The sequence below is a fragment of the Pseudonaja textilis genome, chromosome 8 (genome assembly GCF_049901715.1).
Source record: "Pseudonaja textilis isolate UNSWEBS1 chromosome 8, rPseTex1.2, whole genome shotgun sequence".
NCBI lineage: Eukaryota > Metazoa > Chordata > Lepidosauria > Squamata > Elapidae > Pseudonaja > Pseudonaja textilis.
Window position 1 is genome coordinate 17,315,711 of NC_141997.1, and position 27,498 is coordinate 17,343,208.

Here is a 27,498-nt window from a genome sequence, read left to right on the forward strand (position 1 = left end):
CAACCTGTTGAATTAGACTTGGAAACAAACTGGTACCCAGTGCAGTTCACGGAACAAAAGTGTTATATCTGCCCTAATTTGGACACCCAGTTTGACTCATGCAGCCACATTCTGAATCAGCTGAAGCTTCCGGATACTTTTAAGGGGGAGCCTCATGTAGAAAGTGTTGCAATAGTCGAATCAGGAGATGACCAGGGCATAAATGACCAGATATAGACTCTGAGTCCAGGCAAGGATATTATTTGGGCACACACGGAATAGGGCAAAGGACATCCTGGCCACCACTTGTTCTTTGAGCAGGAGTCGTGAATCCAAGAGGAACCTCAAGTTACATACCTGGGTCTTTCTAGAGCAGTGCAACCCCATTCAAGACCAAAGATAATAAACAACTGGATATAGAGGGCCCCATTCATAGTCACTGTGTCTTATCAGGGTTCGCTGAAGTCTGTTGTTCCTCATTCAAACCCCTATAGCAGTGATGGCTAACCTTTTAGTTGTTGTGTGCTAAAAGCGGATGCGTGTGCTTGCACCCATAATGCATAGCACGCACAACCCCCCCGTGCTCCACCCATGCATGTAGAACCCCGCGGTGCTCCCCCTGCCCCCCCTGCGCATGGACAGACATATGCATACACCCTGCCCCCCACTCATGTGGCAGATACCCTTAAATCAGCTGGGTAGCAGGAGGCATGCGCACATGCACAGTGGAACTGAGGACGACAGCTCGTATGCCCGCAGAGATAGCTCTGCATGCCACTTCCGGTATGCGTGCCATAGGTTTGCCATCACGGCCCTATGGCCTTCACACATTTCAACATTTACTTCACCCGGGACAGAGATACATAGATGTGCGTCATCAACCTATTGGTGATATGACATCACCAATATTTCATATTACATGCACTGTGCCTACAGTTTTTTAAAAATAAAACTGCATCTCTATAGGAGTGCCTCAAAAAATGATTGCAGTATAAGTGCCCACTTCTGCTGCATTTTTCTCCTTTCCCCCAGTTCATTTTGCAGGACACAATATTTAACTGACACATCTTTCCTAATAAAAAGTGATGAGGAATCTATTTTACTATCTGCTCTTCTCAAACCCCTGTTAATGTTTACCACCTGGGTAAAACTGTCTGATGCAACTGCTAGTCAGCCTTGCAAGAAAGGAAACCTGAATATTAGCACTGCTGTTTTCCAACTGACAGACATCAGTTAAGGTACAAAGTAGAAAAAGCAAACATATCTTCCACGTATCAAGGCTATTATCAGTCTAGATCATATTTCCCAAATTAATGGTTCCAGAGTAGTATCTCCAATTATTTGTAACCAGCTTATTTGCTGGTTATTACAGTACTGTATTTGTGTAGTACTGCATTAAAACTGTTGCTTTCTCTTGTGCCTATTACAATTCTGGCATACTAATAACTACAAAAATAGAGTATGTAGAGCAGGGGTCTTCAAACTTGACAGCTTTAAGACTTGTGGACTTCAACTCCCAGAATTCCTCCAGTCATGTTAGCTCAGGAATTCTGGGAGTTGAAGTCCACAAGTCTTAAAGTTGCCAAATTTGGGGACCCGTTTTAGAGTGTCATTGAAGCACTTGGAAGTTTATGTGTCCTCAAGGTCACCTGATTGATGCTCCTGGTTGCAGACTACAGGAAAAAAACAAAGTCCAGTTGCCTCCTGAAAAAGCACCTTTGGGACTACAAGAAAGAGAACATCTTAGAAAGATATCAGTAGCTACATAATGTTAGTTCTCAGAAAGTATATAGAAAACAAACGCTGGAAAAAGAGTGGACAAAAGAAGCAGATATTTTTAAAAAGCAGGAACTATATAATTGTAATCCTATTTTCCAAGGATCCTTTGGAAGAAACTACAATCCAATTAGTATTGTCTTGCAAATCAAACCTATGACATTCACATAGTGCAGTGCAGACACCTAATGTTTTTAATGTAACTGTGACTAGTCAAAAACTGAAACTAATATTTAGCAAGTCATTTGATTAGTTACAACAAAACAAAACTGTTACTGCTTGTGAATAAAGATTGTTGTGTGTAGCTGAACTCTTGATGCCCCAGTTATGTGCATAGCTATACATAAATCTTAAAAACCAATTCAGGTCCTTGGGTTGCATATAGTGAATATTGACAGAACTATTTCACATACTTTGTTTAAATTAGGATAATGTGAAGTTCTAATGCTTCTCAGTCCAAGCAGGGGTTGGAATCAAATGATCTCAAAGGCCACTTCCTACTGTACTGAATTTGTTGTGTGCTGCATTTAACCACCAAGTCTCTGTCCCCTGTAATGCATCTTGGAAAGTTTGCAGGAAGGTACAGGTATTCCTTGTATGTTAGAATTATACTGCCTGCTCTGTCTAATTTAGGAGAGCAGTACATTATTATTATTTACATACTGTCTGACTTGCAAAGAGTCTGAGTGGTTTACAAATTATGAAAAACACTTAAAAAGCAAGACAACACAAAATAAAAGGAACAAAAATGGCAGGAATAACAGATCCAGGTGGGAACAAAGGAAAAGAGTGGGCTTAAATCACACCTTGCCTGGGCAAAGATCCAGGTTTTCAAGGCTCTTCGGAAACACCCAGTGTGGGAGTCACTCAAATCTGGGGTAACCGAATTCCACAGGAGTGCTTCCAGGACCTCAGTAGATTGCATTGTTTTAATCAGAGAAACCTGGACCGTGCCAACCCTGACAGATTGATTCAGCCAGGTAGATATTATGGAAGGCAGGTTGTCCTATAATAAATCAGTCCAGATGCCATGTAGAACTTTATAGGTAGCAAATAACATCTCGAATCATACCCAGAAGCAATTTGGAAAGCAGTGCAGCTCATGAAGGTGTGGTATTACATAGCATACCAAGGCATGCCCATCACTGTTTGTGCCACTGCGTTCTGGACCAGTTGAAGCTTTGAGGTGGGTATTCTTTGTGGGGAACTTTGCAATGAAGTGACCAGGTCATGAATGTCTGAAGGATCCTTGGTCTAGGAAAGGGCACAACTGGCCCATCAGATGAAGGTGTGCAAAGGACTTTCTGGCTAAAGCTTCCACCTGCTCATCAAGCAGGAGCTGAATCCAGGAAGATCCCCAAATTACACACCAATCGAACAGACAAATGATATCTCATTCAAGGTCAAAGATGGAATACCCCCAGATCCTGGTGATCCATACAACCACAGCCACTGGGCCTTGGATCAAGTCAAATAGTTCCTTTCCATCCAAATCCACACAGCCTCCACACCAACTCAACAATCGATTTGGCCAGGCCAGAGTTAAAAGACATAATCGGATATCACCAGTGTACTGGTGACACCAAACCTCAATCAGCAGATAATCTCACCCAATAATTTCATCTATATATATCCTTTTTATTTAATATAATACTTTTTATGTCTTCATTTCTTAGGCCATTATAACTGACCTACTTTAACATATTCTCCTTTTTAATCAAATATTTAGCTTACTCTAAATTTAGAAACTATCTGGGGATCTCTTTGTCAGGCCAAAAAAGGATGTTACACACATTTCCTAAAAGAAACAATAATGCCATGATCTTAAAATTAATTGCAAGAAATAGTAGTAAGTGCTCCAAATTCCAATGTTAATTGTATAAAAGCAAGCAAATAAAAAGTACTGTGCTAAATTAGGCAAAAGGTTGCATGTTTTTCTGGAAAAAAAGTTATTGAAGACTGTCATAAGGGGCATTCCTACTCCCCCTTGTCTTATATAACATGGGAAACCTTTGGTCTAGTAGTTAAGGCACCAGGCTAGAAACCAGGAGACTGTGAATTCTAGTCTCATTTTAGGCATGAAAGCCAGCTGAGAGAGTTTGGGTTAGTTACTCTCTCTCAGCCAATTTACCTCACAGGGTTCTTTTATGCAGCAAATAGGAAGAGGAAGGTGTATTAAGTATATTTGCTGCCTTATTTATCAATATAATAAATGCAATAAATAAATGTCTTTTTTAGGATAACATATTGTTAAAATGTTTGATTCAGAACTGTTTGATCCCCATACTGATTTCATAAAGGAACAAATTATCAAATGCACAGAATTCATTAAAACTCATACAGACTTATTTATATTTATTTAATCTGATTTTTAGTCCTATAAAAATTAAGAGTCATACATTATCAAATCTATATATGGAGACTATCTCGGATTATGTGCAAGTTCTTTAAGATCCTCAAGGCCACTTACATACAACTGGGGTTGCCCATGTGCTTTTTGGGGGAGGAATGTTACTAGTCCTTCATGAATTAACTAAAGCACTAAATACAGTCTTCCTAAGTATTACAGTCTCCAAATAATCACAATAAAAAGGTAAGGTTAGCAGTTTCATAATTTAATGAAAAAAGGTATTGTAAAAAGGAAACGTCTGAAAAAGACAGTCCATTTTTTTTAAAAAAAACTGAATTTGGGTATGGCATACGTGTCAAAGTAAGAAAACAAATTAAAAGGTAACACTGCAAAGTTAGCTACTGAACACTGTGAAAACTAGCAATTATATTTTGTAGATAGATACTTGAAATTATGAAGTTAAAAGGTCCTTTGTGTATCTGTGGAAATCATATAAAAGTATTAGGGAAAAACACTATTGCCTGATGAGATTTATTTTTAATCATCAACCTAAAATTTGCAAAACAATTATAGCTTGCAGAAGAAGCACCATTTCTTTCTTTTTCTCAGTGCATGAGTCATTAACTGTAATGTTTTCTCCCCCGGCTACTGAAAAATTGTACCCCAATTTAGTCAGAACCAGTATGTAGAGAAATGAATTTTCTAGCACCATTCTGAATGGCTCAAAACACAAAGGCTACTCTTTCTCAACAAACTCAAAATGAAATACAATTGCATATTTACACCAAAGGAAATGCCTTAAAAATACATTTTTTAAAAGACAAAAAATAGATACAAAAGTTGACAAAGCAATTTTAAATATGCCTAAAACAAAAAAGCAGACCTGCCAAATTTATTACATAACTTTCATGAGTCAATTTATTCTTCCTAAGTAAATTGAATAGTATTAAGGCTTTCAAGGACATCAAGGCCCTCATTTGTTGTTACTGGATTCCAAATGTACAGCAATTATTGTTGTTTCACATTATGGCATTGCATTACCAAACTAAATATGTGATTGCTCCAAAAATAAAATGATTTTTATTCTGATTAAAAATCAGGTGTGCAGCAATGAACAAAAGAATAAATTATGTAATGATGTTATATGTGTGCATTTTATAATATTACAATATGTTAGTTTTAAAAAAATTAAAGTAGCTATGATTTTTGATTATTTTAACCTAGAATTCAATGTACACAAAACCTTTGCATAAATTGATTTTAAATGTTTTGGCTCAGAAATCTGAACATATTTGTTAGCTTACAAAAAATACTAACATGTTGGGAAGGGGATCAAGTTTTAAGAATATATGGGAAAATTTGGCATCACCGGTGATTGCCTGAATATGTTAACGAAATTAAGTACTTCTAGTGTTAAACATTATCCACACACCAGCCATTTTTATTGGCTGGCTGCATAACCTATTTTACAGGTGCAATGCACAACAAGTTACTATGTACAAAGGGATTAAAAACAATTTAAAAATACTAGAAGTTAAAAGGTATTTACAGAATACAGCAATTTATAATAGTGAAAAGGAACACAAATTTTAGGAGTTTACTATTGGGAAAAATCTAGAGGTCAGTGTGTGTTTGGCAGCATTAACTGTGGAGTTTATAAACCTTCCTCAATAGATTAGGAGGATATATGATATATTCTGATGATATATAATGTTTATTTGAAAGTAAGTCCCACTGAGTTAAAATCGGTCCTACTTCTAAGGAGTTGGGATCATATAATTTGTTCTAATCTTGTTCTTGACTGAGAACATGATTTTTTCCCTAGTAGTCACAAAACTCAATTCAGGAAAACACTTTGGCAGACATTATTATTTCAAATGTGACAATTCTTCCAAAAGCTGCGCTTTGAAGTGTTTTCATGAAATGAGAATCTATTGCAGCTGCAACAAGAATTATCTGGTCACTTTGTAGATTGTCACAGGATGACGAAAGAGCTTTTGGATATTTTTTTCCCCCAAGCAATATTTTTTGGGGGACGGGGGAGCAATCTCCTCAAAAGGCCAAACCATTGTACAGTTTGGAGAAACATTGTCACTTGCTTATGGACCCTGCACTCTAACCTGGAGATTTCCCAAGGTTTATAATCATTACTCTTAGATACCCACAAAGCTGAGCTATTTTCATGTTCAGGGATTTCTATCACCTTTGCACTGAACTATGAGAAATGAAGTTTCTTTTCTTTCTATGCTGACAATCTCTACTGAAGTCTTTATTCGGGCTTTCTCTGTCTGAGCTGCTTTTCCTCAATCTGACCTGCCCTTTATTCTTTTCGCTCTCTGCTTCAGAATCGCTGAGTTCCAGATCAGGGCAATACCCATCGTTGTCTTGATAGGGGGCATTTGATATTCCCATTTGATAGTCAAAAGTCTGCTTGCCCCATGGACGCTCTCTCACCGAAAGCCTTCTTGAAGGTTTTTCACACCTGAGATCTTCAGTAGTCCTCACCAAACTGTTGGTTGCTTCTTTGAAGGACCTGCTAAAGTGTTCCATTGTGGATTTTCTGAAGGTACTCTGGCTAGCCTGGTGGGCAGAGAGCACAGATTGTTGTTCGTACGTTGTTTGGCTAGAGCTGTCTCGCTGAGTGATATCTCCAATTCTGCCCATTAAGCCATTAGATTTTTCTAATTTAGAACTGTGTTGAATTTTCCCATTTCCAACAGAAGAATGCCCATGGAATGCAGCTTTAAGTGCCAGGGGTTTGCCAGATGATTGCCCAGGATGAAAAAGTTCTGATAAGTTCTCAGACCCAGAATCCTTTGCTTCAATTCTAGGTTTTGTAATGCCTTCCAGTAAGCCATTGCATCTGTTTTCATGCTGAAATCTTGAGTAGGACTTCATATTTGAAATAAATGTTTCCTTGGATAGTGAAATACCTCTTTTATTATAAAACATGGCATTGTTATCAGAAGAAAATGTTTTGGTACTAGTTTTTAAGTTACTTTTGCAATCTCCCAATGATTTTGGCATTTTTAATTTCAAAGTGATTCGAGGAGGAGGGTAGAACAGCGTATTCTCTAGTGCATTTGTCAGGGAATGACCTGAAAGAGATAAAGGTAAGAAAAAGATAATTAAGATCCAGCATGAAAACTTGAATAATGTATCCTTTATGAAAGTGTTACATATAGCAATCACACATATTTATAATGTAAATTGCAATTTTTGAACATTCCATATTTTTCTTTTTAAATTTTTTTTTGTTAAATTTATTTGCTGCCTATCTTGCTATGGGGCTACTCTAGGTGGCTTACAATACAAACAGAGAAATGAAAAAAAACGGTAAACGTAAGAGTAGCAAAGTAATGGAATAATACAATAAACAATGAAAGAGAAAAGAATGAGAACACATCTGAAAATAAAAGATGGGCAGGTGAGGAAGCAAGGAATGACGGGTGGGATTTGTAATCAATCTGGTAGCCATCACCAGCAGAGCCAGGTCTTCAGGCTCTTATGGAAGGATAGGAGGGTAGAAGCAGATCTCACCTTGGAGGGTAGGATGTTCCAAATCATGGATTACTATGGCACAGAAGGCTGTTCTTATTTGATCCCGAGAGTCAAGATTTCTTTGACGGACAGGATCTGCAGTAGGCCCTCTGCCATTACAAGTGGGGCAGGCTTGTCTTAGCAGGCTGAGATGTTTCATCACATAGCCTGGACCTATGCCATTAAGGGCTTTTTAAAGGTCATAACCAACATCTTGGGCTGCATCCAGAACCAAGCCAGTAGCCAGTGAAGTTCACAGAACAGAGGTATAAAATGGGCAGTCTAAGGACTCCAAAGACTGCCACATTGAACCAGCTGAAGCTTCCAAATGGATTTCAAGGGTAGTCCCATACAGAATGCATTGGAGTAGCTGAGAGATGGGGGTGGATCTCTCACTCCCTATCAACACCAATTGGGACTGGCCCTGTCTAGCCTCAACTTGCATAGCCGGCCCAGAAGGATACCATGGTAGATGGTATTAAAAACCATTGAGAAGTCAAGGACAAGAATGGTTGCAGGGCCGTCTTAACAGCATTGTAGGCCTTAGGCAAAGCAGTATACTGTGGCCCCTATGACAACTACTCACAGGAATAAAAAGGAATGGTATGAGTGGCTGATGTTGCATCTGTGTTGAACTACAGTGTTAATTTTGGAAGTTTTCCCATTTTCTCCTCCTCCTCTGCAGCTCTTTTCCTCTTCTGTGCTTCACTCAAAACATTACAATGTTCAATGTTGTGAATGAACCTCAGATTTAATCACTAATAATCTATGCATAGCCCTATACCTGTGTTCATATACCATGTATATATATAAAATCAATAATCATGTCATTAGGTCCATTAGATATATCTATGAACTCATTGGACTGAACAGAATGACAAGCTTGCACAGAATAATGTGTGGGCTCATTTCATTATCTATGGAAAAAAATCAGTGTTAATTTCTATTAATGCCTGTTAGTATTAATTAAAAATGCAGTAACATGTAATAAACATGTTGCTGTATTTATATGAAACAAGGTGCATTGAAGAGTTAACATCCATATTAGTATGGGGCCCCTATGTTCGTGGGGCCCACGGGCAAGTGCCCATCAGGCCCCTGTGTTAAGACAGCCCTGAATGTCTTACCCCCATCTTGATCATGCCAGAGATTGTCCATAAGGGCAACCAAATCTGTCTCCGTTCCATAGCCCTAAATCCAAGGGTCCAGAAAATCCGTTTTATCCAGGACTCTCTGAAACTGCCAAGCAACCTCCTCTTTTAATATCTTCTACAAAAAGGGAAGATGGGGAAACTGGAACAAAGTTGTCCAGATAGATGGGGTTGAATGATGTTTTTCAAGGAGAGGACAAACCAAGGCCTCCATATAAGATCCCAGGAATGTCCCCTCCTGCAGTGAGGAATTTATTACTGAATGAACCCACCTGTTGGTCATCATTCTGGAGGCTTTTGCCGGCCAGGAGAGACAAGGATCTAATTGACAAGTAGTTGCACTGACAACACAGAGTCCACTTCCTTAAACCCAACAGGACTAACTGTTCCCAAATTACAGAGCAAGACATCTCTCTAGGCATCTCATAAGGACCTGCACCGTGCATGAGTTCTAACTGGAAACAAATCTAAGTAATTTTATACAATAGGCATTCAACAAATTCTTATGCACACCCCTGAAGATGATAATTCAAACCCATCTGGCCTAGAAGGTACTGGGTGATCTGGGACAGGACCAACGGGGAACACTGTAGAAGCAATAAAAGTGTAGAACTAGTGTTGTTTTGATATTTTTATGAGATAGGCCTTAATAGTTCTCTAAGCTGTGTCCAGCTGGAGTCATCATTCATTTTTCTCCAGTGGCACTCTATAGACATCTCTTAACCCGTTTCAGAACACTCAATTCCTCCATGAACTATAGGAAATGACGGATGCAAAAGGCTGAGAGTGGTCACCTAGGTGCAATCTTGTCCAGAGCCTCAGTGGCCTTCTGGCTCCAGGCCATTACTAAGGCTTTGGCAGGACTGTGCAGCAAATTCCTAGGGATATCCCTCAGTTACTTCTGGGACCCATTTGGGTCCATCAGTCTCCAAGGGCAGACTGCTCAAATGGGTTCAGTCAGAGGAGGTGGTGCACGAGAACCTCAGGGATCTCAAGGAGTGATCTGATCATGATCTTTTTGCTCTCCAAATACTGTTTATTTGCAGGTATTAAAGCTGTTTAGATTTTGAGAGCACAAGTGTAATCCATAACAAAAATTATTATTAAAAATGCTTCTGTGCTGTTTGTACAATTGAATGCAGATGTCTGTTGGTATCTAGACTGCATATTTTTAAATGGGAAAATCTACACTGTACAATCAAACAAAACCAAAGTATTATACTGTCTGAACCCGATGGTGTAGTGAAGCTCAGGGCTGTTAGGGGCTCACAGACTATCAACCTTCTTCTGATGGTTAACTACTACAACTGCCAGGACCACATTCTTGTGGGGCTTTTTTTTCTTTATTCTCCCACTGCCTTTATTATGGCTTGCATTACAAGCAAAAGAAAAATCCAGAGATAACAGTCAACTGCTTTCTTCCTGCTAAGTTCTAGCTTAAAGGCTAAAAGGATTGATGCCAATGTGAGTGCCAAAGTCTATTTAATATAATGATTCTGGGGGTAATTTTGCAAAAGGAGAATATAGATTTGGACAAGCTTTGAATAAAAATATTAATTTGAAGAAATAATTAGGCCAAGCCTGGGAAAAACAGTAGAACAAGGTAAGGTTCAGAGAAAAGGGGTGATTCCATATCCAGATGTGGAATCCTATACAGATTCTCTCTGAAGCAATGCAAGCTTTACCAGATTCCCGCATTCTAATATATTCTATAATTATCCAGAGTTATTTAAACAGTTAATGTAATACAAGTATAAAAATTGAACTATAGCATATAAATATTATATAATTTATTCTCATTAAAAGGAAATTTAAGATTACTATCCAGTGAAAATAGGGTTTTAAAGGTTGAGAGATACTCATATATAGAAAATAAGTCTGTTATGCATTCATTACCTGCAGCAATTTCCTGATTAATAAGTTGGACTTGTAAATTGAAGACCTGTTCATGTGCTTTGCTATGAGAAAGTTTTATTTTTTCTCTTCTGCTTACCATGTAGCAAAGATTCCTTACCTACAGAAAACACAAAATCAAGCACCTGAAAAATCTGGCAAAAGATTTTTTTAAAAAATCCTTGATAAAAGATTATTTATATCTGTATAATTAAAATTATTTACAAAAATGAAATCTAAAGATACAAATTATATTTAAGGATCATGGCTTAAAAAACAATTCTTTTTAGAACTCCAGTTGTAACTAATAATTCATAAAAAACTGCTTCATCTGACAATAATCTCTTTTGATTTTCAGGAATCAAAAATGGACACCCATCTGGTTACAGAGGACTTTAAGGATTTCAGGAAAATAACTTTCATTTATGATATTTGCAGCTTATCTTGCAGTTCATGTTGTATAGTTTTATGTTCACCTGAGCCCTTTCTTTATGATCCCTTTAAAATACTCCAATTTTTCAAAATTTTCCCTTTATAACTCTAGTCCCATTTTACTATCCATTCACAAATCATTCTTTTGGATACTTTAAATGTCCACAATAAAAAAATTTATCAGTGATCATCATGTCTGAGAAGAACCAGATTAATCTCTTTTCCTGTTTTTTTGGAGGTAGTTTCTAAAACCAGTGTTAAAAGGGAAGTATAAGTCTGTAAAAATATCATCAATGAGGCAGTTTTTCCCCAACATTTAAGATATCCATAAAGTATCTTCCATTTTAATTATTACTCTATCCCTCATTCTCCAGTACTGGGTTTTTTTTTTTCTTATTGCAACAGCTTCATTTATAACAGCACCACTTACTTACCCTCTCTAAATCCTGTCTCAAATGCATAAACATTCTCATTCGAGTATGAATGCTATCTTCTTTTGGCTGAACCAAGCCATTTTCTTCATCCTCCTTGGGAGGAAATAATGGTTTATTAAAGTTACTCTTCCTTTTTAATTTCCAGTAATTAAAGGTCAAGTCCACAGTGAGCTTAGGAAGCCCCAGTTCTGCTGCAACATCATCTATTCTCACAAGGGAGTAGAACTCTTCCTCCAGTTCCTGAAGTTTCTGAGCACGCAAGCTAGTTTTCTCACTCTCAGTTTGCTTCAGGTCTACTGTGCTCTTGAGGTTCTCTGTATCAGGTATCAAATTTTGCTTAGTTTTGCTATGCTTTAGACAATATGACTTGAACTTGACTTCATCACCATCATCCAGGATTGTTTTCATTTCTAAGCTATGCTCAAAGGCACATGTGACGTGAAAGGCAGTGATACAGCTCTTCACAGAGCACTGTTGAATGAAAACAAATCAAGCATCAACAGAACAGATATTGAAAATCCCCTTAATAAATCTCTCATAATTATAGTGGCCCACGCCTTCTATTACAGAAAAAAACCCAAGAAACCTGCTTCCAGCAATGCACTTGTATCTCTCTCTCCCCCTCCCCCATATAAAGCCTTTAGTCACTTCTCGAGTTCCTCTTAAATTGTCCCCTCCCCCCCAAAAAACTAATCACGCTAAATAATTCACCGCTTCCTGACACACAGTTAGTAACGATTCAAGATTTGAACAGAACTTTTCAGCAAATCATCTCCTTAAAGAAGCTACATGTTTTTCTGTATGTGACCCACAGATCCCCCCAAAAGCATGTACCAACTGTGAAACATATGCACCCATGAATATGCCAAATCTCTCTTCCCACAATCAAATTAGAAAACTTCCACTATTCTACAAATGCCTATTTTGTTTAATGTCCACTTTCTTTTTCCAAAGACCAAAGATTTCTAAAAGCTGCTTACCAGGGAACAAAGCGGCTGCTAAACTTGTATTCTTTCCTCATATTATGAGGAAGGTATTTGATACCAATCAGAATGAAATATGCTTGGCTAGTGAACCATTTCAATTCTTTAAGTTCAAAGATTACAGCATATCAATCAGCATATACCTGGATACAAGCACCAGTTTTCACTTTGCATAAACTGCAAACTAAAGCCCATCTACTTGGAGGAATGTGGGACACTTTTGTAATCGGTTCCATCCTTTCTGGACAAGCAATGCTTACCTATGCAAAACATACAAAACTACTTTATTTTTCTACTTTAGCATTTTGCAAAACAAAGAAAATATTTAAGCCACAGTAATAATGCTAATAAGTTACAATGAAATTAATTGATTTCTGACAAGGTTCTCAGGATAGCTAATACAGTGTAAATATAATAAAATATTATAGCTTTTTTGCTCTGAATAGAACTGATTAGTAAATATTATATAAGCAGTCACAAGAGAAAATTGATGGAATAATAATCATGATGCAAGTAGCACAATTGCCATACTAGCATCAAACTTCAAAGTATCCAAGGATGGGCTTTGTATCATGATATGACCTGTACTGCAAATTTTCATCAGTATGGTTCATTAGGTGTACCACTGGTTTATAAAGGAAGTTGCGGCTTTGAGCATCACATGTGTCCAACAAAAGACTAGGTTGGTTCACCTTGGAGTCTATTGGAGAAGACCCCAAGGTGAACCAACTGGGCTCATCCTGACCTAGTTTTATTTTGCTTATGTCTGCCAATTGATTTTAATTAATATACAATTAATTGGGCAGATGAATAATAAAAAAGATGTCTAAGAAGGGCAATCCTCAAAATGACAAAGGAATTACAGCTATGAATCAAAGACAGCTGAGTCAGCACCCTGAAGTAGTAGTAAGGAAAAATGATGATGAAGAAAGAGGAAAATGCCCCATATTCTCTCTAAGTCCAATCAAATGCAAAAATCAAGAGATATACTTGAAAGGGTTGTAATCAGATAAAAAAAGCTTGAGGACTAAAAAAAGATAAATTACAATGGAGATAAACTGTTCTTTTTCCAAGATAACAGACTTGTCACACTACAAAAAAGAAAGGCCTTCAAATCTCTAACAGAAGAATTACTCAAAAGAAAAATATGATAAATGGGAGGTCACTTTCTGCCAACTGGATTTCAACCACAAGGAAAATATACCGGTATTATTTTTATATTCCAGAGATTAAGCATTCTTAATAAACATAAATAATGCTTCATAAAAAATTAATAAATAACAAGCTGTGAGACTTGAAAGATTTGTATAACTTGAGAAGATATGACAATGGAATAATTCAGTTTATATCACTCATAAGTTGGTTGCTGTTTGCAACAAAATATTTGATATTGTTTGTATTAGTTGGCAAATACTTAAGATAAAACAAAGACGATAACAAAGTATTTTCTGAAAGTTAAAATAAAGATGAGTTGGGAAGGGTTGAGAGGTGAGAGCTCAAGATAGCATTCACCTAAACAAGTTAGAGTGAATTCTGTGAATTCTATTCACGTGTTCTGAATAGTGAGGGTGGGAGGAGTAAGTGGAGAAGGAAATTCAGGAAAGCTGTGAAAGAATAGGAGATGAAAAGGATAGCTGATCAGAATAGGGTAGTTGGGGTTTCATTGTGGGTAATTTGTTTTGTAGGAATAATAAAGAAAACAAGAAGTATAATGGGAGAACAATAGGATGGTTTCATTAAATGTTAGGGAATAAGGTGATTCAATAAACATTAGAATAAATAAATACTAAAAATCCTTCAATTTAACTGTAGTTATCTTACAGGAAATATATATATATATATTTCCTATAAGATAACTCCATATATATCAGAAGAATTAGGATAAATATATTGGAAGGAAATTGCTTCCAGAAGGAACTATTAGAGGTGGCCATCCTAATAAAGCCTAAAAAGATTCAAAGAGAGGGAAGATTTACTTTTATTAAAGGGAAGCTCAACAATTGGGGTTAGAAATATTAAATAAAATTAGCCTGGGAGAAGTTCTAGGAGAAGATTTAAATATTAATGTAGGAACAAATAGAGCATTCAGGAGATTGCAGGCTTCAAATACATCAAAGAATTGCTCAAAACTGGAACTTTCTAGATAAACTTTCACTGAGTAATTAGTACACTAAAGCATGACCAATTGCCCTTATGAAAAAAATTGCCAATAATATTCATTGCCAATAATAATGACTTCTTAGGTGAATTTTTACTGTACCTGCAAAGTTTATATAATTTTTATGTAAGTTACACTAAAATCTTCTTTTCACAAATTGCTGAAACTGTTTCTTCCTGCCCTATAGAATATTAAAAATGGAAAATAAATAAAAACAAACAAGCTTATATCACAGAATCTTTTCCTCACATATAAACAGCGTAGATAAAAAGACAGCAAGTAATTTATATATTCCTACCTCTGGAATCCAGAGAGCACAACTCACATGTGCCCACTTAGTACCCGTTCTTGTGGCTTTCATAGCTCCACCCCTCTTTGGACACAAGAGACACTGAGGATGTATACCTAAAACACAAGTACGGCAAAGCCAACTCCCCTCAGGAACCTTTAGGATGCCATAGCATGCCTGGAGATAAAAAAGAAAAAAGAAAATACTGTCTTATATAGGAAAGAAGTATGTATTATTTATCTTTATGCATTTTAACCACAGTATATTTTTACACATTTATTTTCAAAGCATGGAAAACAATGAACCTTTTCATTAATACATTACACTTTATTTTATGCTTAGTGATAAAAACTGAATATCCATCAAGGGCACAGGTGTGGTTTCTCAGAAGAAAACGGAACTTGGGTAGCAACTTTTCTTCACTACCAGCCCTTTTTTCAATATAAATACATACAAACAACAAATATATAAAGAACAATTCCTTTTGTACGTATTATTGATTTAGGAAAAGAGCTTTTTATGACACCTATGGATCTCTTTTACATGTTTACATCATTTATAAAATAAGCCGGGAAAGTGCTCTAATTGGTCTAAGAAGTAAAGAATCTCAAAAAGACTGTTTACAGGTAGTTGCATCAAAAATGTACTACTTTTATCCAGTAGAGGGAACTCTTGGCCAAGCATAAATTTTAAAAAATGAACTTCCCTTTTCATGAGTGCTCTAATGTTATTAACCAGGATCATTCTATGAAGTTTAAAAACTCATTGCTTTCTGTCTGTCCTGTTTATTTCTCATTGTTCATAGACCTTTTTAGAAGATAACTGTCCGTGATAACTTTCTTCATGAATTCTTAAAAATATTAATAGAATCAGATTTGGAAATCTAATTCCTTATTCAATGCAAGAATTTAAACTTTCTCCAAGAGATGGCTGCCCAGCCTCTGTTTGAATGCAGACGTCTCATATATGCAGCCAAGATGCATTCAGAAGTACTCTTCTCTTCCCTCTATAACCAGCACAAGATTATGACATTGGCTGAGCTGCATTCAAGAGTTGAATGCCCGTCAATGTACACAGTACAAATCCAGGCATATCTTTTCAGAAATCCTGGGTTATTTCCCAAAGCACATACCTAGAAGAGGCATTCAGAGACTTCTCCCCAACCCGCTCAAAAAGACAAAATCTTGTCTTTTTAAGTCTGATCCAGTTGGGGACTGTATTCATCTCCCCTAACATTCAGTGGAAGAAATAATGGCTATTCAGGTCTCAATTTCTGGCAAGAGCTAAAGCAAGACAGAGAAGTATTCTACTGCTGATTTCCGGAGAATGCCTTCTTGTGACTCCTTTTACTTGACCCTTCTTGTGGGACCTGGAAAACATGTAATGCTTTACACAAGTGGCATTGCTAATGTAATGAGTGACTAATACTCAAATAGGGCAAATGGCAACTGAACATTTGTAAATTACTCTGCCGTACATTCTGGCATGTGATTGGTGGACAGACAATGTGGAGCATGAAGACTCTATATGCCAGGGAAGGCATCCTGAACTCCAGTCAGAGGTGCAGCAAAGGTTAAATTGTGGGCAATATTAAGGTAAGATGTTTCTGTATCAGCATACTTTCCCTCCATTCAAGGACATAAGAAAAAATATATTGCAAAGGATGTGAGGAACAGTTATTTGACTCAATTTTAATCTTTTCCCCCTATATCATGAGTGTCAAATTTGCATCGTCACTTGACATATGGGGACTTTTTTCCCCTGCGCTAAACCAGGCGGGGGCGGGGCCTGCATCCAGCCTGCGGGCCATGAGTTTGACACCCCTGCCCTGTATGATGACCTGAACTGTAGACTGCACCTAAACTGAGATAACGTGCACAGAGTAGGATGAAATTACTTCAAATGATTGAAACCAGCAGTTCTAGTGAGATAACTGAAAGTTGGATTTGAATGTTTTGTCACTTTTATTTTTTTTAGTGCTATCTCCTGCTAAAACAGTCAGCAATAATCAATGCTGATTGTTATTTCATATTATTGTCCAAAGCTGTACTTTTGCTAAACCATGGGTGTAGATTTTTTTATCTAGGATGTTGGTCATTTTTATATTTTATACATTATGCATGTGCTTTCCTGTTCAGTACAGTAATACTTATTTCAGAGATTTTATTTATAATGATTACTTTTATTTTCTTCTGGTTTATATTTAGTCCACAAAATTTGATTAACATTTGCAAACATTGCTCAATATTTACTAATAAAACAGTATCTGAATAAATTATTACTGTATCTTCTTGGCATGCTTCTGAATCGTCTTTGAAAATAACTTCAGAATGTACCATATTTAAAGATCAACAATGGCAATACACATTCTTACCACACATATCTGAAAAAATTTTCTTCTTTTTCTTCATCTTTAAAAACTGCTGTTTGTTTCTAATATAAATTCATAATAATGCATGTGTCTCTACCATCCAGCCCTGTATTTTTCAATATATTTAATTCCATTAAATTAAATGCATTTTCATATAATTCTCAATACACATAAAAATCCACTTTTGTATCTCTACAATGTTTGACTACTTTTCATACGCTAAAAAGAACATTCCTGCTACCTAATACATTCCTGAATTCAAGTTATGTTATGCTCAAAACAATTTCACATTTCTAAAAAATCCTCTCATTTATGTTCGGAAGAACATGTTAAAAATATAAGTCACCAAGGCTATCACAGAGATTCGCTACATCTTTATGTTTGTTTTAGACAGAACAAGTAAACTTAGATATTAGGTACCCATCTGGAATAATTCCTGCATTGTATAATATGTTGAATTGTTTAAAATATCAGTTTTATTAACTTGCGATCTTATTGAGCCGCTCTATAGTGAGTTAGGTGGCATATAAATTTAATTAATAAATATTTAATATTTTTACAGATATACAGTATAATCAGATCCTACATTCTTTATCCTTTAAATAGTTTTGCATTTATTCCACTATATCTATATCTATAAAGTCCTATATCCATGTTTACATAATTGTAATGTCATGATGTAAAGTGGGGGACTGGGTTGGATTACTGCAACATGCTCTATATGGGGCTGCCCTTGAAGAACATTTGGAGCAGAATGCAATGGCAAGAGTAGTTACTGGTGCCAGTTATTCACCTAACGTACCACCAGTGTTCCACAATTGCACTGGCTTCCAGTGTGCTCACATATTCAGGTCAAGGTGCTGGTAGTTATGTTTAAAGACCTGTGTGGCTTGGAACTGGGTTACTTAACTAATCTGGCAAGGGACAGACTTTGGGTACCAACAGCTGAGGAACATCAGCTAGTGGGGCCCAGACAAGCCTTTTCTGCTATAGTGCCTGCCTTTCGGAACATCTTCCGTCCAAAATCAAATTAGCCTTGCCCCTATTTGCCTTTTGTATAACTTTGAAAAGTTGGGTTTGTGTCTGAGTGTGGAGTCCCAGATGTGCGAGGGAGCTGGTTCTAGTTATTTTAATGGCAGCTGCTAAGTGTTTCTACTTTTATATTATGTCTTTTATCTTTTTTATTGTAAAATGTCCCAAATGTAACCTATATAAATCAGCTAAACAAACACAATACAATACAAAAGGTTGTTCCAGGTATATTTCCAGGTATGTAATATATTCATAGTTGTGCATACTGTAATTTCATTTATTTTTAATGCATATATTTAGCTTCCAATATTTAAGTTTCACTACATCTATCACTTACCAATTTTTCTTTGCACTTCAAATTTTTCTCCTGACTTCTCCTGGTATATTTTTGAATATTTTCATTTGGGTTTTTTTATATGCGATTCTTCCCCTAGTTCTAAAATTTTGTTTGTTGTAACATCTTCTTTTATGACAATTTACATCAATGATTTTCTGTAAGTTTTCATTCACTTCGTTCATGCTGTTGTTCATATTTTCCATGTTTCATAATAATGTTTATATTTTCTATGATAAATTTTGGAACCCTGGAGTCTTCTCCTTTTATTGCTAGTATTTTCTTTTGTCCTCTATCAGGGATATTTCCTGATGGCATATTTTATCAGAGTACATTTTTGTTACTCGGTAACGTTTTCTATATATTACTGATACAACATTCTGCTAGTGTTACCACTAACTGTCTAAAGCTACTGATTCAACAGAGCTTATGCTGTACTATTATGTTATACTTAATGGACATCTGACTACATAACAAAAATCTCATGTTTCCTCAGCATATTTTCAAAAATCACTTAAAATCCTTACTTTGAAAAAAAGGCTAAATGTTGCATTCATATTCGCAAATAATTAAACCTAACAAACCTGATGCACACAGATGTTACATTTATCACAAAACACCATATCATTTCCATCTTCACTATCAGGAGATCGGCATACATCACAGATTACATCTTCATCATATTCTATACCAAGCCCTTCCTCTGTTTCAATGGCATGGTTCATATTCTCATGACAGTGACGTTCCAGGACTTCTAGCATTTTTTCCATGGTATTTTCATCAAGCTGCCCATATCCTGCCAAATGGTAAAAATTACCATTAAAAATGGTGCACTGAATTATGTCTTAAAATCTTTCATTTTCAAACATAATTTACATTTAGCATCACATGATACTGATTTTCATTTAACATGAGCTTATCAGAGTGGTTTTTGTTTGTAGAATTAGTTCTGTCCTCCACGATAATAATGGGAAGAAAGGTAAAAAACCACAATGCCAAGAATAATGAAGAAGATGTATCAGGGGAACAGTTTAAAAAAAAAGGAAGAAGACAACAAACTAGTTCTACCCTGAGCCAAACACCTCCCCCTCCAAAATACACAATATTCATGATATTTCTTTCTTTTTTTTTACTTGTAAGAGATAATTCTATGTTCTATGTTTCTAACCAATAAACTAAGAAACTTCATGTAAATAATAATAAAATACATGGTTAAAATTAGGCCAATCTATGTTTAGTAGATATTTTCTAAACTCGATTTAAAAAAGGGTTCAGCAAGTTCACATTGTTTTTTTAAAGAGATATATACATATCATATACATATACAAATGTATATATACAAATCTTACTGTGCCTTATAACATTACTTTGAGTCCCAAAGACCTTGTTACTATAGCCTGTCCAATTAGAAATGGAGGAAAAGGACAGTTTGTGACAGATATAAATTCAGGTGAATTTAACTTTAGTCAGGAGGCAATCTTGTTAAAATAACTTGTCACTAAAATGAAAGAATCAGACTTGTGGACTCCTATGTCAGTTTGTATTATTTCAAACTAATTAAATAGGCTTTTAAGCACATGATTGCTAAGAATTATGATGTACTCTACTGGATGCTATTAATTTCCAACTAGCTGATAGAACCACCTTAATAGAACTTACCCTAATTTTACAGTTCATGTTAACATATTTATATATGAAACAAAATCTAGGTCTATATACTACTAAACTATCATTTCTTTAACTATTAACTGGGTGAAATGGATAAACTGTTTTCAGTCAAGGTACTTCATGTGGGCTAACTTACAGAATGTGTCCAAAAACTAGGACCCATGAAGTCTGTGGAACTGAAATCTGGCGAATTTTATAAAATATGTTATGTTCTAAAAATTATCATACAACAGTTTATGACACGATACAAAATGTCATAAAACATTTCTTGTGTTGTTTGGATGTTCTATACAATTCAACGTGGACTATTTTCAAGACAGATACATCTCCGAATGTACCCCAACTTTTCCAATGAGGCAGTACAACAGAAGTTCTGTTATTATTGAAGGCATTGAAGAATCTGGTAAGGAAATATCTCTGAAAGCATGACTCAACACATCAGAAGTTATCCAGTATTCTTTAAAACTTTACAAACCTATAATACTGAATGATAGAACCAAATATCAGTGTACGTATATTTTATTTCAGAATATTTGTTACATTATCAAATGTTAAACAAATTATTACTTTTGCTTTCTCACCCATTTCAGCAAGTTCCTCATTTACTTCCTGAAGCCAGAAGATATCCATGTCATCCAAGTCATATCGACACATTGATTCTGCCAATTCTAGAATGTTGATGTAGCCAGGTTCAGCAGACTCTTGGTTTGAACAACGGATGTACTTTCTGGGCCGTGTGTAAAGTACTTGATTTACTTTTTCTGCTACAATTCTAAGCAGCAAAACATTATAATGAGCTACAAATCCTCTGGTGGAAGAATTCAAGTAACAATGACAAGGTATTCCATTCTTTAGGACCCTTAGGTCAAAGGACAGACTGTTTGCAATTTTAAATTTTTCACACCAAAGGATCATCTATGGATAAGTTATTTGATCACTAACAATTTATTGGTTCATTCAACCAGCACCAATAATGGTGCTGGTTGGATGACAATGGTATGTTTAAACAAAAATGTAACGTAACCAAAATCATTACTGAATAACCATAAAGATTTTAACTTCCTAAAAATCTGCCTTGAATTATGGCCATTAAATATATACAAAAAACATTAGTTCAGCTTTGAAATAATAAAATAAAGGATTTTAATGATCTGGTTTTGGTATATCTAACATCTAGAATTGTTCTTCTATTAAGCTTTCATCTGCCAAAATAGAACTACCCTGGCATGCCTAGATGAAATGGAATTAAGACTAGCATTCAGAGGTTTTCTGGATATGATTGCAGAGCAAACTTGTTACAAAGATGTTTTTTTAGACATCCATCGGCCACCTTCTGTAACAAGGTGCTTGGAAGAAGAGCCCAAAGATTTCACAGGATGCTTTTTGGGGGAAGCACTAGAAATTCTATCTGACCTAAAAACCACTGCAAAAAAAGACCTACTGCACTAAACTGTATAAATTGCTACAGTCAGTTCTGCTTATCAGACAGCATTTCTCATACATTCCCTCTGGATTAAAATTTCAATTCTGCCTTCATTTATTTTTTATTATTTTCTCAAATAATTGAAGCAATACATGCTTTATTTCTACAAAATGGAATATATTGCAGCTGATAACCGTCGTAGGATAGTAAGATGTTAATATTACTTTGGGATGGAAGCACAAAAACTATGTGCTTTAGTAAGGCACACATGTTTAACAGAAATACCTGAGAGAAGGTTGGGGAATAGTTTCTGGGCTTGCAGGGACTTGCACACCCTTTTCCCATTCTTGTTTCCATGTATCTGCAAACAAGTAATATTCATCTGGGTTAATATGATGAGAGTCTGGCAGTTTCATGGCACTGATGAGGTCCTTTCGAAACACCTGAAGGCATAGTGAGAAATAAATAAAGAAATAATCCATTAAAATTTCATTTTTTAAATATAATGATAAAATCTATTAATGTAATGCACAAAAAAAGCCTTCAAAACCACATGATTAAGCTTGTGGCAAGCATGGCATCAAAAAAAAATATTATTTTTTTACTATCTCTGCATTACAATTTTAGTACAAGAAATACAACTAATATTTATTTACATTTTCATAAGTTGACCCAATCTAAGGACTCTAGTTGGCATACAACCAGGAAAATGAATTAAAAAAAACTAAAACTAAATAGGAAATAATTAACCATCCCAACCCACTGCATGGAGATGTGTGTCCAAAACAATCAATCTAACAAGATTCAAAGCACAGTTGAATAAAGCTGTTTGGCAACTGTACAAGGAATGGTGTGGCACAGACCTCAAAAGGAACAGTGTGCCATAACATGCCAGTCCTTACAGAGCCTGTCTTGCCAAGGCTTTGTGGAAAAGAGTTGCCATCATCATAAAATATTCTTATTGGAATAGCAGATTTGATCTTGATAAGGCAATGCCATTTATCCTGCTACTTTGCCATTTACTTATGACAACTTTGAATTGAGCCCAGAACTTTACAAGCAGCAGATAGTCCTCAAATTACAACTGTAATAGAGCCTGTCCATTAAAATTATAAGTCATAATCATCACAAAATGGTTCAGTCCATGACTGACCCGATTTTATGATGTTTTTTGAGGCAACTGTAAACCAATGTCTTTCATTTAGTTTGGCATAACTGTCAGTATCCTGAAATAAACTTTATAAATTTTAATAAATTGATTGTTCCTTCATGTTAATATAGATTCAATAGTAAACAAAAAGATTGGGATATGAAGAAGCGAACAGGTAAGCTAGTAAATAAATTATTAAAGTAAAACACTATGAATCAAAATGCATAACCTTACCTCAGCAGGCTTTTTTTGTTCATTTGTTGGTGTTTTTGATTTGCTTCTGTATTTAGAACAAAAGGAGAAAGAAGTGGAAGGACCTATATGAACAGCAAGAAAAAAGAAGAGAATTAAAAGGAAGAAAATTGAAATTTTCCTAGAACAGAGACTGTTAAGCAAAGTTTATTAAATATTTGTTTAACGTCATACTAAAGTTTGCAGATGAGAAAATTTTTTACTGCCTTAGTTCAATTTCTGAGCTAAGTATCTAATTTTTATAGAAGTAGAAAAGCAAGAATTTCTACATAACCCAAACATATCAAAATATCAATATGCTTGCTGAAAAATGCAACACACCTTTTCAGTTGCCCTAGGGCACATGGGAAATTTCCTCAAATGTAATTTTTGCAGACATGTATATTTTAGATGAGGACTATATGGTCATAATTTTTATTTATGAAATGGGGGAAAGAAAGGTGATGTTTGTGTTTCTGGATACTTTTAATGGAATGTGCTTTTGTCTGCATTTTAAATGTTTATTCTTCCGTGACTTGTGATTTATTTTTTTGTTAAAAGTATGTTCATGAGGGATGATGTTGTAGTTTATTTGTTGCAACTATGTGTGAGGAGAAAAATATTCATTTTTTTGAGCATTTATACTTTTCATTGTGTAAACCGGACATTATGTTCAGCCTTATTGGCAAGGCATACATACAGGTGAAACTCAAAAAATTAGAATGTCGTGCAAAAGTTCATTTCTTTCAGTAATGCAACTTAAAAGGTGAACCTAATATATGAGATAGACTCATTACATGCAAAGCAAGATAGTTCAAGCTGTGATGGGTCATAATTGAGATGACTATGGCTTATAGCTCATGAAAACCCCAAATCCACAATCTGAAAATTAGAATATTGTGAAAAGGTTCAATATTCTAGGCTCAAAGTGTCCCACTCTAATCAGCTAATTAAGCCATAACACCTGCAAAGGGTTCCTGGGGCTTTAAATGGTTTCTCAGTCTGGTTCAGTAGGAATCACAGTCATGGGAAAGACTGCTGACCTGACAGTTGTGCAGAAAACCATCATGGACACCCTCCATAAGGAGGGAAAGCCTCAAAAGGTAATTGTAAAAGAAGTTGGATGGTCCCAAAGTGCTGTATCAAAGCACATTTATAGAAAGTTATGTGGAAGGAAAAAGTATAGAAGAAAAAGGTGCACAAGCAGCAGGAATGACCGCAGCCTGAAGAGGATTGTCAGGAAAAGGCCATTCAAAATGTTGGGGATGTTCACAAGGAGTGACTGAGGCTGGAATCAGTGCATCAAGAGCCACCACACAGACAGATCCTGGACATGGGCTTCAAATGTCGTATTCCTCTTGTCAAGCTGCTCCTGAACAAACAATGTCAGAAGCGTCTTACCTGGGCTAAAGAAAAATAGACCTGGTTTGTTGCTCAGTTGTCCAAAGTCCTCTTCTCTGATGAGAGGAACTTTTATATCTAATTTGGAAACCAAGGACCCAGAGTCTGGAGGAAGAATGGAGAGGAACACACTGCAAGATGCTTAAAGTCCAGTGTGAAGTTTCCACACTCAGTGTTGATTTGGGGAGCCATGTCATCTGCTGGTATTGGTCCACTGTGCTTCATTAAGTCCAGGGTCAATGCAGCTGTCTACCAAAAGAGTCTGGAGCACTTCATGCTTCCTTCCACAGACGAGCTTTATGGGGATGCTGACTTCATTTTCCAGCAGGACTTGGCACCTGCCCACACTGCCAAAAGCACCAAAACCTGGTTCAATGACCATGGGATGACTGTGCTTGATTGGCCAGCAAACTCACCTGACCTGAACCCCACAGAGAATCTATGGGGCATTGCCAAGAGAAAGATGAGAGACATGGGACCGAACAATGCAGAAGAGCTGAAGGCCGCTATTGATGCATCCTGGTCTTCCATAATACCTCAGCAGTGCCACAGCCTGACAGCTTCCATGCCACGCCGCATTGAGGCAGTAATTGCTGCAAGAGGGGCCCAAACCAAGTACTGAGTACATATGCATGCTTATACTTTTCAGAGGTCCAATATTGTTCTATGTACAATCCTTGTTTTATTGATTGCATGTAATATTCTAATTTTCTGAAATTGTGGATTTGGGGTTTTCATGAGCTGTAAGTCATAATCATCACAATTATGACAAATCACAGCTTGAACTATCTTGCTTTGCATGTAATGAGTCTATCTCATATATTAGGTTCACCTTTTAAGTTGCATTACTGAAATAAATGAACTTTTGCACGATATTCTAATTTTTCGAGTTTTATCTATACATGCCTTCATATTTGGAAATCAGGAGCTTGCTTCTTCCTTGAACTCAGAGAGGAGCAGAGCAAGAGGGGGGAAAAACCATCCTTAGAGGAAGAGCCAGAGAGCACAGTTCGGCCTTTTGAGATATTTTGGCTTAAATCTCAGTTGACTGCCAAGTGGCTTGAGCATCCTACAAATCAGAAATGAGTCATCGACCAGCTTCAGGAAAGGACAGACAAGAACATTTAATCTGTCTACTTTAAAAGTAGTTACCCACTTTGATTCTATCCTGATCCCTAATTATTATTTTTCTTAATTTGCATTAGTTTTTTATCTTTATATTTTTAAACTTCAACACAAATTATTATTTTAAAAAGAAGGAATGAAAGAATGCCAGATGATTTCTAAAACATCAAGTCCCACATGCTATATGAATTTTAGCAGCTGATGTTTGGAAATTTCCAGCTTTTTTCCCAACAGCTGTGCCACTGCAAATAGAAGGATTAATACTAGAATACATGCAACCTGTTAGAATTATGCAGCTTTTTCTATTCTAAACAAAGGCTCTGAAGAAACTGAATTTAATAATTACATTTAACTTCCTTTTGTAATGTTTCTAATTTGGTTTTGATCCTCTCTGATATTACTAAATACCACAGCACACAAGAGGAAATGAAACTGAACAAGAAATGCAATTCTCTTTATAGCTGAAGAAAAAGTATAACGGTTTGCCCTCAAACCAAAGAAAGAAACCACAGGAAGATTTACAGATCAAAGGACGATTAGGTCACTTTATTTACTTTCATTGTCTGAACTGTCACTGCTGCTTAGGTGCCTGTGGCGTTTCATCCTGAAGCATCCTATAAAGAGTGAAAACAAACGGTTAGCAAAATTCTTCCTGCAAGGGAAGTAAGTAGCCAGATGCCTTAATTTTGCATCCAGAATTAGTTTTGCTGTTCAATAAAATACAAGGATATCTTATTTATTTATCACATGTATACAGCTGCTTAATTACAAAGTAACTGTGGTATACAGTATTAAAATCAAATTAAGAACAATAAGACAGAAAATAGTGAACGTTTAAAAAATAAAAACATTTCCTCAACCATACTGCATACCCACAAGGGACTCACCCCTCAATCTTATCCAATGTTTCAGGAAAACCCATGTTTTAATGTTCTATTTGAATGAAACCAGGATAGTGGTAATGAAGATCTTGGGGGTGGGGTGGGGGAAATGTTGTTCTAAAGTCCAGGTGCAACAACAGAGAAACTTACATTTTAGGTCACAAGAGATAACACTGTTTACAGACACTGTCCAGGCAAACTGTATTAAGGCATCAATTTAAACCAACCGCATTAGTTAAAATAAACATTAAGATAAACAAGAAATCAGACTGTAAAATTAGTAGGAATAAATTACACATCTACTGATCCAAGCTTTGGAAATATTCACCACTAAATCCATATTTCAATAATTGTTCAATAGTTATTTACTGCTTTCTCTTATTTAACTAGCTGCCTATAAGAGGTTCTCTCCTCTTACTCCATTATGTTAGAAAGTCCAAGCAAGCAAGCATACTTCATGAGTGTGCTTCATATTTCAAAAAATTCCAAGAAATTAGCATTCTTGCTAATCTCAATACATTCTTAGCCAAAGCCATGGTAATTCTTCTACATTGGTGGGTTTTTTTTTTTGCTATATGCCCATTAATTTTATAGATATTAATGGTTTTATAGTTTACTTTAAAGTGAGATTAAAAGTACCGGTATTTATTGCCATTTTTTAAAATCAGTATTTCAGTGAACACATCATATAGCTGTCTTGTACATAGGGCAGATCTTAGGGTTATTATATACTTTCTATTAAAAGATCAGTTCTTTTATTTTAAGAATTTAAGAATTCTCACATGATACCACACGGTTCAGCATTTTTAAGACCTTAATACAGATCCACTCTTAATTTCTTCGATTTGCTTCTAGAAACTGTTCAGAAAAAAGTATTTGCTTGCTTCTCTTTATTTT

At 35.9% G+C, this 27,498-nt stretch overlaps 1 protein-coding gene across 1 annotated transcript in view; it reads right to left on the bottom strand.

Moving 5' to 3' along the window:
* Positions 1-4,349: 4,349 nt before the first annotated feature.
* The window catches only part of JADE3 (jade family PHD finger 3), a 36,831-nt gene continuing 13,682 nt past the window's right edge, over positions 4,350-27,498 (bottom strand). The window contains exons 2-11 of the mRNA XM_026707341.2: positions 26,275-26,334; positions 23,198-23,280; positions 22,099-22,256; positions 20,972-21,162; positions 19,307-19,518; positions 14,995-15,162; positions 12,682-12,798; positions 11,556-12,026; positions 10,693-10,810; positions 4,350-7,203 (exon numbers count right to left, since the gene is read on the bottom strand). Coding sequence (XP_026563126.2) covers positions 6,305-7,203; positions 10,693-10,810; positions 11,556-12,026; positions 12,682-12,798; positions 14,995-15,162; positions 19,307-19,518; positions 20,972-21,162; positions 22,099-22,256; positions 23,198-23,280; positions 26,275-26,323 — 2,466 coding nt within the window. The 5' untranslated portion in view covers positions 26,324-26,334 and the 3' untranslated portion in view covers positions 4,350-6,304. The remainder of the gene's footprint in view (positions 7,204-10,692; positions 10,811-11,555; positions 12,027-12,681; positions 12,799-14,994; positions 15,163-19,306; positions 19,519-20,971; positions 21,163-22,098; positions 22,257-23,197; positions 23,281-26,274; positions 26,335-27,498) is intronic.